The sequence below is a fragment of the Trichechus manatus genome, unplaced genomic scaffold (assembly GCF_000243295.1).
Source record: "Trichechus manatus latirostris isolate Lorelei unplaced genomic scaffold, TriManLat1.0 scaffold00003, whole genome shotgun sequence".
Taxonomy (NCBI): Eukaryota; Metazoa; Chordata; class Mammalia; order Sirenia; family Trichechidae; genus Trichechus; species Trichechus manatus.
This window is the reverse complement of record NW_004443939.1, coordinates 8322770-8335934: the sequence shown is the minus strand read 5'-3', so window position 1 is coordinate 8335934 and position 13165 is coordinate 8322770. Positions and strand designations below refer to the sequence as shown.

The 13165-nt window shown below is 44.0% G+C and overlaps 1 protein-coding gene across 1 annotated transcript in view; it reads left to right on the top strand.

Moving 5' to 3' along the window:
- KANK4 (KN motif and ankyrin repeat domains 4) overlaps positions 1-500 on the top strand; it is a 48426-nt gene extending 47926 nt beyond the window's left edge. The window contains exon 9 of the mRNA XM_004369000.2: positions 396-500. Coding sequence (XP_004369057.1) covers positions 396-500 — 105 coding nt within the window. The remainder of the gene's footprint in view (positions 1-395) is intronic.
- Positions 501-13165: the final 12665 nt, after the last annotated feature.

Below are 13165 nucleotides of genomic sequence, written 5' to 3'. Positions count from 1 at the left end.
AAGACTGGAGGGAAGCACACCAAAATGCCTCCGTTTTTAGGTCTACGTAATGGAATAATGGAAGATTTATTTTATTTATTCTGTTTTCTAATTTTTAAAAAAAGCATTAAAAACAAAATGACACTTCCTTACTTCCATTGGCACACATTTCCCAGGAGTCCAGCCTGTTTCTGTGGAAGGGGGCCCCATTTCCCATGATCCTCATGCCATTTGAATCTCTTTCTCTCTTATGGTCTCTGGAAGCTTGGAATATACTATGTCCCACTTATACCTCCGCCTCCCAACTCATCCTTCCTCTTTCACACTGTCACTCAGTAACCATGCTGGGGTTTTAGAAATTGGGGCAGGAGGCAGATGGCATAAACTTTATTTCTCATTTTCTTTCTCCCCTGTAGGCTGGCCACACAGCTTTGTCCATCGTTCTGAAATCCCCCGCCCATGTGGAAATTGCAGGGCTGCTGCGGGCCCACGCGGAGCAGGGCAGGTCCCTAGGGCCATAGGGGCTCCGAGAAGAACTGGCTGAAGGAAACAAAAGGCGCTTTCTCTGGACTCTTCCCTCACCCTTGGAGAGGGCAGGGGTCATAGCCAGAGGGCCGCCCCTCAAGAGAAGAAACTATGTCAAATATGCACATACATTCCTGTTGTATAATTCTGCTCATTAGGACGCTTTGTAGTTTTTGCCTGAGGCCAAGCTCCGAAACTACGTGGGCTTCAGGGCAGGGTGCAAGGTGCAGGGTGCACCGGTGTCATCTGAAAATCCCAAACATCTTCAGACTTGAATTCCTCTTGACCCGACCCTCTGTAGCACTGTATAGCAAGCAGGCAGGCAGGAGCACATTAGAAAAGCAGTACTTTTTACATGGAATTTTAAAGTGCACCGTCTTTTTTGTTTTTTAATCAATTATATACAAATATGTCCCATTGATTATGCATGTGTAGACAGGATGGGGAAGGGGTTTAAGCAATCATTCGCCCGAGGACCCTGTGAAAAATCACCACCCAGATGGTGAAACTGAACAAGCCCCCTTTGGGGGCTTTGTTTAGATGGGGTTAATAGAGAAATCTTAAATTCAGAAAAGCACATTGATGTCAATGCCAGCTATACGGTCTTGACCATTTCTGAGTTAAGGAGAGGGTTCTGTTTGCGCCAGGGAGATGGAATTAACTAGGAAATGCAGTCCAGTGAAGCATACCACAGTGTATTTAGGCAGAGTCCAGTTATGTCACCCACTCCAACTTGGTCAAAGAAACAAACGAATCTGAGTGATCTTCCTCTTGAGGATGGGTTACTGTTACCTAGAAGTCACCTGGTTTCCTCCATATCCTCATGGTAGTCCCTGGTCCTCTCCTTTCATAGCACCCGTGAGCAAATGTCTGCTGCGAGATTTCTTGAGGCTCCTGACTGCTGACCTTTCTTGCCAGGCTGCAGCAGGACTGTGGGAGCAGGGCAGGGCAGGGAAGGGCCTGCTCAGGACTGACATCTCATTCCATTGGAAAAGACTTCCTTAAATTTCCATATTCCCTGGGGCCCACACATGCATGGCTCATATTCAGTAGCTTCTACAGGTTATCTAAGAATTCGTTCTCTCTTAAACTCTCTTCTGTGAAAGTCCCCTTATATGAAAAGAAAAGACATCAAAGTTTGGAGATCCTCACATTGGAAACTCAAAAGCTTGAGCTCTCGTCGTGGCTGGCATGCCAATTTGCTTTGTGCCATTGGTGAGTCACAAAACTTCCCTGGGCCCCAGTTTCATCATCTCTGAAAACAGAATCATACAACCTACCTTCTGGGGCTGTTGCACAAGGAATAACTGCTGCACGTTTTGGAATCCAGTCTGTAATCCTGAAAGGCTGTCTACAGAAATGGTGCCTCAGACTTCTTTATACTGTTGTGATTCATAAGAAAGGCTCAATGGCCCAAAGCATGAATGCTGACATGTGATGGTGCCGCTCAGAGATGCAGAAAATGGAGCAAATAATGAGCTGAAAGTGCTCTAAATGGGTTTATTTTGACCTCAAAACAAATTTAAGAGCAAAAAACTACATTAATAAATGTTCTAGCCCAGTGCTTCTCAATCGTTTATGTGAATGTAAATCGTGATCTTGTTAGAATGCAATGGGGCTGGGTGGGACCTGAGATTCAGCATTTCTAACCAGCTCCCAGGGGATGCGGGTGCTGCTGGGCCAGGACCACACTTTGAGTAGCAAGGCTCTGACCTATCCTTACTGTTTGTGTATTAAAATGCTGTCTCTGGATCTTCTGTCTCAACGTTTCCTTGCATTTCTCTGCTCTTGGTTCTGGGGAGCTTGCAGTACGAGTCTTATTGGCTATTGCATCTCTGCAGACAGCAGTAGGGTGTCTGTGTCCTGTGTTGCCAATTAAGGGTCTGGTTTTGTATCTCACATTAGGGTGGCAGCTTTCATTGGGTCACTTTATTTTAAAAATAATAATAAATCTTTCGTTTGAGTCCAGCTATTAAAAATAGCTTATTTACCAGAGAAGGCAAACTGGTTTCCTAGAGTTTGAAGACTAATATTCATCTTTAGCAAGAAGATTTTGTCCACCTTTTCTAAGATTTTTTTAATCCTTAGTTTGGAATATTAACACAGGATCTCATCCCTTATAGCCGTTCCATTCCATTCCATTGGGTGCCTGAGCCCAGACTTGGTGGGATGAACAAGCACAACATACAGCTCCCCAACCCCTTTTCCACCCTGTCACTGTCTCGTGGCTCTAGAATTCATTCAACAAGTATCTTTTGAACATCTGCCAGGTGCCTAACACTGCTCCTAGCACTAGCTTTCAGAAAACAGCGTCGGCCCCTTCTACAAAAACAATGTCTAGGGTTTCCATAATCCCAAATCCCATCTTCCCAGGACTTTAAACAAAGATCCCTCTGATTAACACATTTGTCAAGTGCCTGGCATAGCAAAGCCTTCCAATTATATACATCAGGCTTCCTGGGGTCCAGGACTAAGCTCAGGCCTGGGGAGAGACCCCAGATATTTTATCCCCGTCACTAGCTTCATGGTGCTTTTGGAAGACAAGACACATGTACCAATGGTAAAGAATAAGACCAGGCAACATTGTTGATTCCACAGATATTTATGGAGTGCCCACTGTGGGCAGGCACTCAGCCACATTAAAGACATCCTAGTGAGCACAGTATAGTCTCTTGTGTCACCATCTACTTGGGAAAACAGAGAGAATGGTGAGAAGTACAATAGGGGTACCAAAAAAGGGCAACCGAGCAGGTTTTAGGAAGTCAGGAGAGGCTTCCTGGAGGAAGTGGCATTTGAACTGAAAACTGAAAGATTTGTAGATGTTAACCAGAAAAAGGAAGAGTGAGACATGAGGAGAGGTGAGAGTGTGCCAGGCAAAGAGAACAGTCCTGCCAAGGCTGAAAGGAGAGCAAGTATTTGGGAACCTTCATTCAGTTCAATAGGATTGCTGTATAGAGTTTTAATGAGACGTTGAGATCGAAAGGTGGGTTTGTAAGAGATAAAACTGAAAAGACATGGAGACAAGATCATAAAGTGCCCTGAAAACCATGATAAGGTGTTACGGACTGAATTGTGTCTCCCAGAAAGATATGTTGAAGTCATAACCCCTGTACCTGTGAATGTGACATTAATTGGCATTACGGTCTGTGATGTTATTATCAGTTCACATACGGTTATACTGGAGTAGGGTGGGTTCTACTCCTATGTGACTGTTATCCTCATTAAAAAGAATATACACAGAGACAGAGGAAGGACAGCCGTGTGATGACAGAGACAGATACAGCTGTTAGTCAAGGAACACCAAGGATTTCCATGAGCCCCCACCAGAAGGTAGGAGAGGAGCATGGAGCAGAAGGAATCAGTGTGGCCGATACCCTGATTTAGACTTCTAGCTTCCAGACTGAAACAATAAATTTCTTTTCTTATAAGCCACCCAGTTTGTGCTATTTTGTTATGACAGTCCTAGGAAACTAAGACATAAGGAATGTTCACTTTATTCTAAAGGCAATGGAGAACTATTGGAAGTCAGATTTAAGATTGAGAGATTCATTCATCTAACATTCATTTAGCACGTATTTATTAGGTTCCTAAAAACGAAAAAACCAAACCCATTGCCGTTGAGTCGATTCTGACTTATAGCGACCCTATAGAACAGAGTAGAACTGCCCTATAGAGTTTCCAAGGAGCAGCTGCTGGATTTGAACTGCCAACCTTTGGGTTAGCTGCTGAGCTCCTAACCATTGTGCTACCAGGGCTCCATTAGGTATCTACTCCCTTCTAAGTACTACTTTATTTGGGGCTGGAGATACACTGGTGGGCAGGATAGACACAGAGCTTACAGTTTAGCAGGAAAGAAAGACAAGTCATTATGACACAGTGTGATGGGTGTTGACCGCGGGAAAGTACAGGGACTATGGGAGTGCAGAGTGCTATGGGGATGTGTATGTAGGTGGAGCATTCAGCCTAGTCTAAGGGGAGAGGGTGTTCAGGAAGGCTTCCTGGAGGGGTATTTAAGCTATCTGAAGAATAGAGGAGTTAGCCAGGCTAAGAGGAGCAGGAGAATGTTCCAGGCAGAGGGAGAAGCTTGTGCAAAATCCCAAAACAAGAAACAGCATTAATTTGGGGCATTAAAAGAAGTTCAGTCTTCCTGGGGTAGAAAAAGGGAAGTATTGTAAGATAAGGCCAGAGAGAAAGTTCCAGTAACAAGTTTGGCCTTGAAGGAATTGGGAATGCAGAAAGCAACAGTTAGATTTACATTTTAGAAAGAGCACTCTAGTTTTTTTTTGAGCATGAGTGAATCATTTCAACAAACATTTGTGGACTATCTATTCAGGGTCTGAGTTCCAGAGTTCATGGTTTGGTGGAGGAGACAGATGAAGCCTACAATGACTACGTAATGTGATGAATGATGAAGGTCTGAATAGTGCTGTGGAGATTGACTTGGCCAGAGGGTGTCAGGGAAGTCTCACAGAGGAGGTGGCTGTTGAGCTAAGCCATAGGATGTGTAGGAGTTTGCCAGAGCATTCTAGATAGAACAGCAGGCATAAATATGTGGAGAGTGAAAAAGGTGTGGCATGTCCAGGGAATGGAGAGGATTTCAGAATGTCTTCAGTTTGGGCTGCTTAGGAGAAGTGACTGGAGAAGAGATTTGAGAGGGAAGCTGGGAGCCACAACCTGAGGAGCCTTTTATATCATGATTAGGAATTTGGACTTGAGTTTGAACTTGAGGTGGGATCACAGACCCCTTTGAGAATCTGAAACTCTTTTCAGAAAGATGCAAATCATGCATGTGATTTCAGGGATTTAAAAATCTGCAGTTGAAATCATGCTGCTGTGGGCAGTGTGGAGCCATTGAAAAATTTTGAACAGTGGAGCCGGATTTGCACTTTAGAATGATCATAAAAACAACTTGGGGGAAACTGGAGAAGGAGAGACTGGAGGCAAGGGGATGAGATAAGGAATTCTCATGAGACACTGGGTATAAAAAGGTAAAGGCCCAGTCCACGGTGGCAGCAGTGGGGATAAAGGATGAGGCCCTATGGGAAAGGCGTCAGGCATTGGGATAAGCCAGGATACGGTGACCAACTGGATGGTGGAAAGGGGTCAAATATGGTTGACAAGAGAATGGTAGCACTATTGTCCCCAACATCCATTCTTTCCTTCCACCTTAGTAATGGAACCCTCAATTTTTAGCTAGACATATGGTCATCAGGGTAGAGACTCCATTTCCCAGCTTCCATTGAAGCTTGATGTGGCCACATCACTAAGCTCTGGCTGATGGTATGTGAGTGGAAGTGATGTGTGCAAACTCCAGCTCCTGCATTTAAAGGGTAGGGGAAGTACATTTCTCCCTTCCCACTGGCTGGAATATGGTAGTGAATCTCTTGAACCATGAAGATGAGGCCAACACCCTAGGGGTGATAGACCAGCGAGTCAGAAGGAGCTTCGGTCCCCAATACTGTGAAGCCGCCATATCTGCTCTGGACTGCTTATTTCTCAACTGATACGTGAGCAAGAAATAATCTTCTAACTTGTCTAAGCCATTGTACATTTCAATCTATGTTTCAGTAAGAGTTGGACACTTGGCACACTCAGCACCCATGGCAGTCTCAGGAGAGTGGATGGGTGAGTGGATTTCAGTGGAGGACGGGCCTGGGTGGAAAAGCCTGGGAAGGCCTTTCAGAAGAAGCATCCTTTCAATGGCTAGTGAAGGTATAATGGATATCACCTTAAAGTGCTGGCCCCTGTTCACGGCCCACAGTGAAATCACCAGCCCACAGCCCTGCAGAAGGTACAACCTATGTTGCCCTAGCAGATTCCTGGACACAGGTTTGCATGACAAGGTAGCCAGTCCCCAAGCAAATCAGTGCCTGTGAAATGGCCTGGTATGGAAATATGGGCAGGACCATGGAATTATCTGAGGAATTTGAATGAAGAAACACACAGAGTTTCAGACGATAGCAGTGAGTTATGGTTATGGAGTGAAAAGAGAGAGAAGGCATGAGGTGGAGTGAGGCCTAAAGAGAGAGGAAGAATTTGGGTGTGTAAAAGTCGAGACAGGTTGAAAGTATGAGCAAGGAGAAGCTATGAGGTAGGCAGAAGATTGAGAAGAAATAGAAGACTAAGCCTCGATAGTAGACACCTATTGGGTTGTTTGCCAGGTATGTCTTTCCTAGGAATTTCCGTTTCTGTCCCCACCCAGCATCCACTTGACTGCAGCAGGATTCTGCCATGTTCCTACAAGAAACCTTGGCCCCTGGTCATCTAAGGATAGAGACTGGACACTACCTGGGCCAGTTGGATCCTCTCCCAAGAATTTTGGAGCTGGGATTTAGAAGGAAAGCGATTCAGTCTCCTTCTGATTGTCTGGGCTTTAACAGCAGCTACTGGTGGCCAGGTTCAGTCTTGTGGACTGAGAAGCAAAAATGTTATGACTCTTCAGCCAGAGGGAATGAAGCAGGTATTTAGAGCAAAGCAGAGCTGAGAGACTTAGTTACTAGTGTTGCAGTAACACAGATACTACAAGCGGGTAACTTTAAAAATTTCTGGAGGCTAAAAGCTCAAATCAAAGTTTTGGGTATGTCATTTCCTTCTGTGAGCCTTTCTCCTAGTTTATGTGTCTGCCAGAGATCGTTGATGTTCCTTTGCTTGTAGATAATCCTCACATGTCGTGTGTCTTTCCCTGTGTTGGTATGTCTCTGTGACTATTCCGGCGTTTTATAACTCAGAAGTGACTGGGTTTAGGGTCCACCTTACACTGATATGACCTCAACTGATGGATTGATTATATTACATTATGGAAGGTGATTACACTACATGTAATTATGTTACATTACCTTACATTACATTTCAAGAAAGGTAATCTGCTCTACCCTAAGGCCAACTGATTTAATCACATGTAACTACTCAACAACAGTAACTAGACTAGTGTTTGGCCAAGCCATTGGGAACTATAGCCTAGCCATGTTGACACATAACACAGGGATGGAACAAGGACTTCCTGGCTTCACCATAGCAACCCCCTTGTTTTTTCCCTAAGGCACCAATATATACCTACCTTTGAATTCCGTACTTAGCGTACTTATTTTGCTTTTCCCAATCTCCTCCCTGAGTTTTGCAGCATGGTGGGAGGCAACGAAGTGCATGATGACTGGAATCAGATCTCTCAGGTACTGAATCTCCACTGGGCCACATGACCACTGAGGCTCTTGATCTGTAAAATGGGCAATAATAGTTCCTCCTCCATTTAGTAAACATTCAGCTGGATCAAGCACCCAGCATAGTTCTTGGCCCATCTGGCAGGTGCTCACTATACAGTAGTGTACTTCCCCTTTCCCCTGGCTGTTTGATCTCTTTCCCCAGCCGCGTCCCCATAAAAACAGAAGCTCGTCTTCACTGAGTACTTTGTCCTGCTTCGTGTGTATGAACTCATTTACTCCTCATAGTGACTCTATAAGGTATTGTCTTAGTTACCTACTGCTGCTGTAACAAAAAAATACTATGAATGGGTGGATTTAAAGGTCAGAATGTATTGTCTTACAGTTTTGGAAGATCTTGGCCATGTTGCATTCTTCTATGGGCCTCTTCCTAGTTCCTGATGTCTGCTGGCAATCCTTGGTGTTCCTTTGCTGCTTATAGATGCCTCTGCCTCCCTGGTCGTATGGTGCTTCCTCCCATGTGTGTCTGTCTCTGTTTTCCCTTTTCATATGACATCATTCAGAAGAGATTAGGTTTCGGACCCACTCTATTCTGGTATGGGCTCATTAACATAACAAAAGAAACCCCTATTTTCAAACAGGATCATATTCACTGGTACAGGGGTTAGAACTTCGATATAACTTTTTGGGCAAAATAATTCCATACCTAGCAGGTTGTTGTTGTTGGGTGCCATCAAGTTGATTCCAACTCATAGCAACCTCATGTGACAGAGTAGAACTGTCCCATAGGGTTTTCTTGGCTGTAGTCTTGACAGAAGCATATCACCAGGTCTTTCTCCTGCAGAGCCACTGGGTAAGTTTGAACTGTCAACCTTTCAGTTAGCAGCTGAATGCTTAACCCTTGCGCCAAGACATAGCTACTATAATTATCCCTGTTTTACATATGAGGAAATTGAAGCACAGAGAGGTTAAGTAACCATCCAAGGCCAAACAGCTAGTAAACAGCAGACCTAGGATTTAAAGCCAGAAGATCTGGCTCTATGACTACATTCCATTGCCTGTCCAGAGCACTTCTTTCTTTCTTGCCGGACACCCTGACTGGGAGAGGGGTTTTGGGGCAGGAGATGGGCTCTGCTGAAGGAACAAAGATGTTTCAGGGACCCAGCATCAGCTGACCTACAGGTCCTGCTGTGTGGTCGCAGGACAGAAGAGATAAACAGGCAGAATGTTAGGGACTGGAACAGCTGAGGGGTTGGAAAGTCCACATTCCTGGAGAAGAAACAGACAATGTTCTGTTGTACATGGGGTCACCGTGAATCAGAGTTGGACTTATCTATCTAGTGCTGCCATAACAAAAATACTACAAATCAGTGGCTTTAAAGAAGACAAATTTATTTTCTCACAGCTCAGGAGGCTAGAAGTCTGAATTCAGGGTATGGCTCTAGGGTAAGGATCTTCTTTGTCTACTTCAGCTTTTAGTAGCCATCAATCCTTGGAGTTTCCGGACTTGTAGATGCTGGGTGTGTCTGTCTTTATATGGCATCTTCTCTCTGTGTGTGTCTCTATTCTGTTCTTTATATAATTCAGAAGTGATTAGGTTTAGAACCCACTCTACACTGGTCTGTCCTCATTAACATAATAGAACTCCCTATTTCCAAACAAGGTCATATTTACAGGTACTGGGGTTAGAATTTCAATACATATTTTGGGGAAAACACAATTCAGTCTACCACAAATGGTTTAGGATTGGTAGACACAGTTGGGTAAGGATTTTTGAGGCAAGGGGTTCAAAGGGTCTTGGAAAGTAAACTGTCCTTTGATGTTTTCTGTTGAAGAGTTTAATAGTTTTGTGTTTGTATATTTAAATAGTGTGTTGTGTGTTTTTTTGAAATTTCCCAGCATCAACAATAATTGTAACTTTTGTCTTCCAGGGCAAGGGTTTTCTGGAGTAGTAACATTATACTGATGAAGATAGCAGATAGCAAAGTCTGTGTAGCTGTAGAGGGCTTCAGTTTTTGGGAGTCAGGTGACCCAGCTGAGGGGAGGAGACAGCCTGGGAGCTGGGATCTGGTGGGCCTGGACACCTATCAGTTGTTTAACAAGATGTTAGAGACTAATCTTGCAAAGAGGACTCTTATCCCTTATGCCCAGACAGCACAGTAATGCCATTTTAATTCATTGTTTTCTTAGCACTGACTTTGTCATTTAGCCCCTGGCCCCATGGGAAGCCATTTGGTCTCTCTCCCACCTTCCCTCTCCCTCTGGTACTGCTTTAGCCTTGACTCCATCCTGGGGTTTGAATGTTGTTGTTGGGTGACATCAAGTCAATCATGACTCATAGTGACCCTATATGGCAGACTAGATCTGCCCCCATATGGTCTTCTAGGCTATAATCTTTATGGAAGCAGATTGCCAGTTCTTCTTCTTCAGAGCCGCTGGGTAAGTTTGAACTACCAACCTTCCCGTCAGCAGCCGAGCGCTTAACCATTGCACCACCAGGGCTCCTTGGGGTTAGAATTGTTGTTGTGTGCTGTTGAGTCAAGTCTGACTCACAGTGACCTTACAGGTCAGAGTAGAACTACCCCAAAGGGTTTCCAAGGTTGTAATCTTCATGGAAGCAGACCACCACATCTTTCCCCTGTGGAGCAGCTGGTGGATGTGTTTCTCCCGCAGAGCACCTGGTGGGTTCCAGCCGCCAGCCTCTCGGTTTAGCAGCCAAGTGCTTACCCACTGCACCATCAGGGCTCCTGGGGTTAGAATAGGTGCCTAATATCTGACAGACTTCCTCATTTATCTCCAAAAGTCCACTATAGTTTGTGAGAGTAAAAAAAAAAATTAGCACAGCGCACTTACAAAAATACCTCATGCAGGGAAGGCACAGTTGGCAAAAAAAAAACACATATAACACGCGCTCTATTTGCATGAGAGTCCGTATTTGCTGGTGGGCAAGTTAGTTATGATTACACTGGTGACCTTTTCCACACCCCTCCTGGTCTGTGTGCTGCCGGAAACAGGTACCCTGCTGTGCAGTTTCCAAAGTGATTATCCTGTTGTAGACATCAGACAAAATGAGCAGGCCTTGTGGGGGAGAATGCTGATTCAAGGTAGAAAGGTCAAGGAATACTGGTGAGCCAGCTGCATGGCACACAGCCTTTTGACGGGAGAGTCTCAGCTGCGTCTGGCCCCAGACAAGAAGAGCTAATCTAATTTGTAAGCAGGAAGGATACGGCTGCCTGTGATGGAACACCAGATCTGATTTTCCCAGAAATTCTTGGGAGTGGGAGGTGGGGGGATGACCAACATTTACTGAGAGACTGCAAGGCATTTTTATATGTCATTTCTTGGGAAAGCTCAGCATATCCACAGTCTTGGTAAATTGAATAATATTTTCTATACTCTAGGAGAGACATCTGTTTAAAGGAAGCTTCTAGCAAACCTTTTCTGAAATGAAGGAAACATTCCCTTTTCTTGTTTTTGTCACCTGTTGATCTTTCTTTGACAAAACCTGCTGTCCAAAAGAAGGCACCAGTCAATAAGCTGCAGTGAGTATGTGCTACCCAGCCAGGTAAGGTGAAATTTGACTTCCCAGTCCCCAACAGTAGTCCCTGGGTGGCAGAAATGGTTGATGTGCTCAGCTGCTAACTGAAAAGTTGGAGGTTCGAGTCCATCCAGAGGCACCTCAGAAGAAAGGCTTGGAGATCTACTACTGAAAACTCAGCCATTGGAAAACCTGTGGAGCACAGTTCTACTGTGACACACATGGGGTTGCCATGAGTTGGAGTCAACTTACCAGCAATTGTTTTTTTTAAATCTCCAACAACAACAATAACAATTCTTTATTTCATTTGTTAATTGTGAATAAAATTAAGAGATCTGTAGGAGTGAAGAGCCCATCCTTTCCAGAATCCCACCTTCCATCAGTGCTTTCATTCTGCTCTACCACACTCATTTATTTGGTTAATACTAAGAGTGAGGGAGCAATCTAGAAAGAGGAGTCGTCACTTACACCTCACTTCCTTGCCTTTCTTTCGCTTGTCCACCCATTAGCAGCTTTGACCTGGTGATCCCCCATAGATCTGTGCAGCTCTGTCCCTTGACTTATGTGACACCTCTCTCCCTGGTTCTCCTCCAGATCTCTGCTCAGGCTCTTCTTCGAATCCCTCCAAAAGTTTTCATTCTTGACTCTTTTCTTCTCTTCCCTCCTTTCCCTCAGAACTCTCAGGACTTTTATGATTACTTTCATCCAAACAACTTCCACACCCACATCTCTGCCATGTCCTCTCCCATGAGCTCCAGTTCAAAACACTTGACTTTGAGTACTGACCATGCAGGAGCTCCTGACATCCTGCTCTGCCCACTGCATTTAACATCCTGGTCTCAGTGTTTGCCTCAACTCCCTCTGAGTAAGGCATCATGCCCTAAACAAAACCCGTCAATGGCTCCCCGTTGCCTACAGAACAGTGTCCAAACGCTAACCTTGAGTTCAAGATCTGTTGTAGTCTGGCTCCATTCTCCCCTTCCACACATCCACCACGACCCTATTTATCATACTCTCCAACTAGACGACAGCTCTATTTTCTCCCTACCTCTGAAGATTTGATTATGTTTCTTCTGCCTGCTATGCTCTTGTTATGCCCAATCTCTGTATGTTCAGATCCCACCCAGGTTTCTTGCCTAGTCCCTTAGGTTTAATGCTGTTGTTAGTTGCTATCAAGTCAATTCTGACTTAAGGTATCAAAATATCTTGAAAAGTAAGTCCCAAAAGGTCACATCCACTGGGTGTGATATCCTGGAAGGTCACCAGATGGCACAATGGTACCAATACTCACTACCTCAGGGGAAAATTCATATTAACTGCCATGGTGCAAATGATTAATGCACTCATCTGACAACCGAGAGGTTGTCAGTTCAAGTCTGCCCAGAGGCACCTCAGAAGAAAGGCCTGGTGGTCTACTTCTGAAAATTTAGCATTGAAAACCCTATGGAGCATAGTTCTACTCTGCCACACATGGGGTTCTTGTGAGTAAGAGTAGACTCGACAGCAACGAGTTTGATTTTTTTGGTTTGCTATTACAGAAGAAATACATGAAAACTCATCTATTTCAAGGAGGTAGAAAAAATAAATAAATCCAAAGAAAGCAGAAAAAAGAGAGCAATAAAGTTAAAATTAGAAACTAATGATTAAGAAAGCAAAAAAAAAAAAAATGGATTTAATAAATTTAAAAGCTGGGTCACTGAACAGTATGGTTGTCAGTAGCTAACCTAAACAAGAAAAAACAAAAGGAGAAAGTACAAAACCCAAAATTAGAAATGATAAAGGAAAACTTGACCCAGATATACAGGAAATTTAAATACAGAGTATTGCGTAGTATTCTAAGCTAATAAATTTGAAAACCTGAATAAAACTGATGATCTCCTATGAAAATATAAATTACCAAAATTGAATTGATAAGAGAGAGCAAACCTAAAGAAATTAATAACACGGAGGAAATTAAGAGTATGTC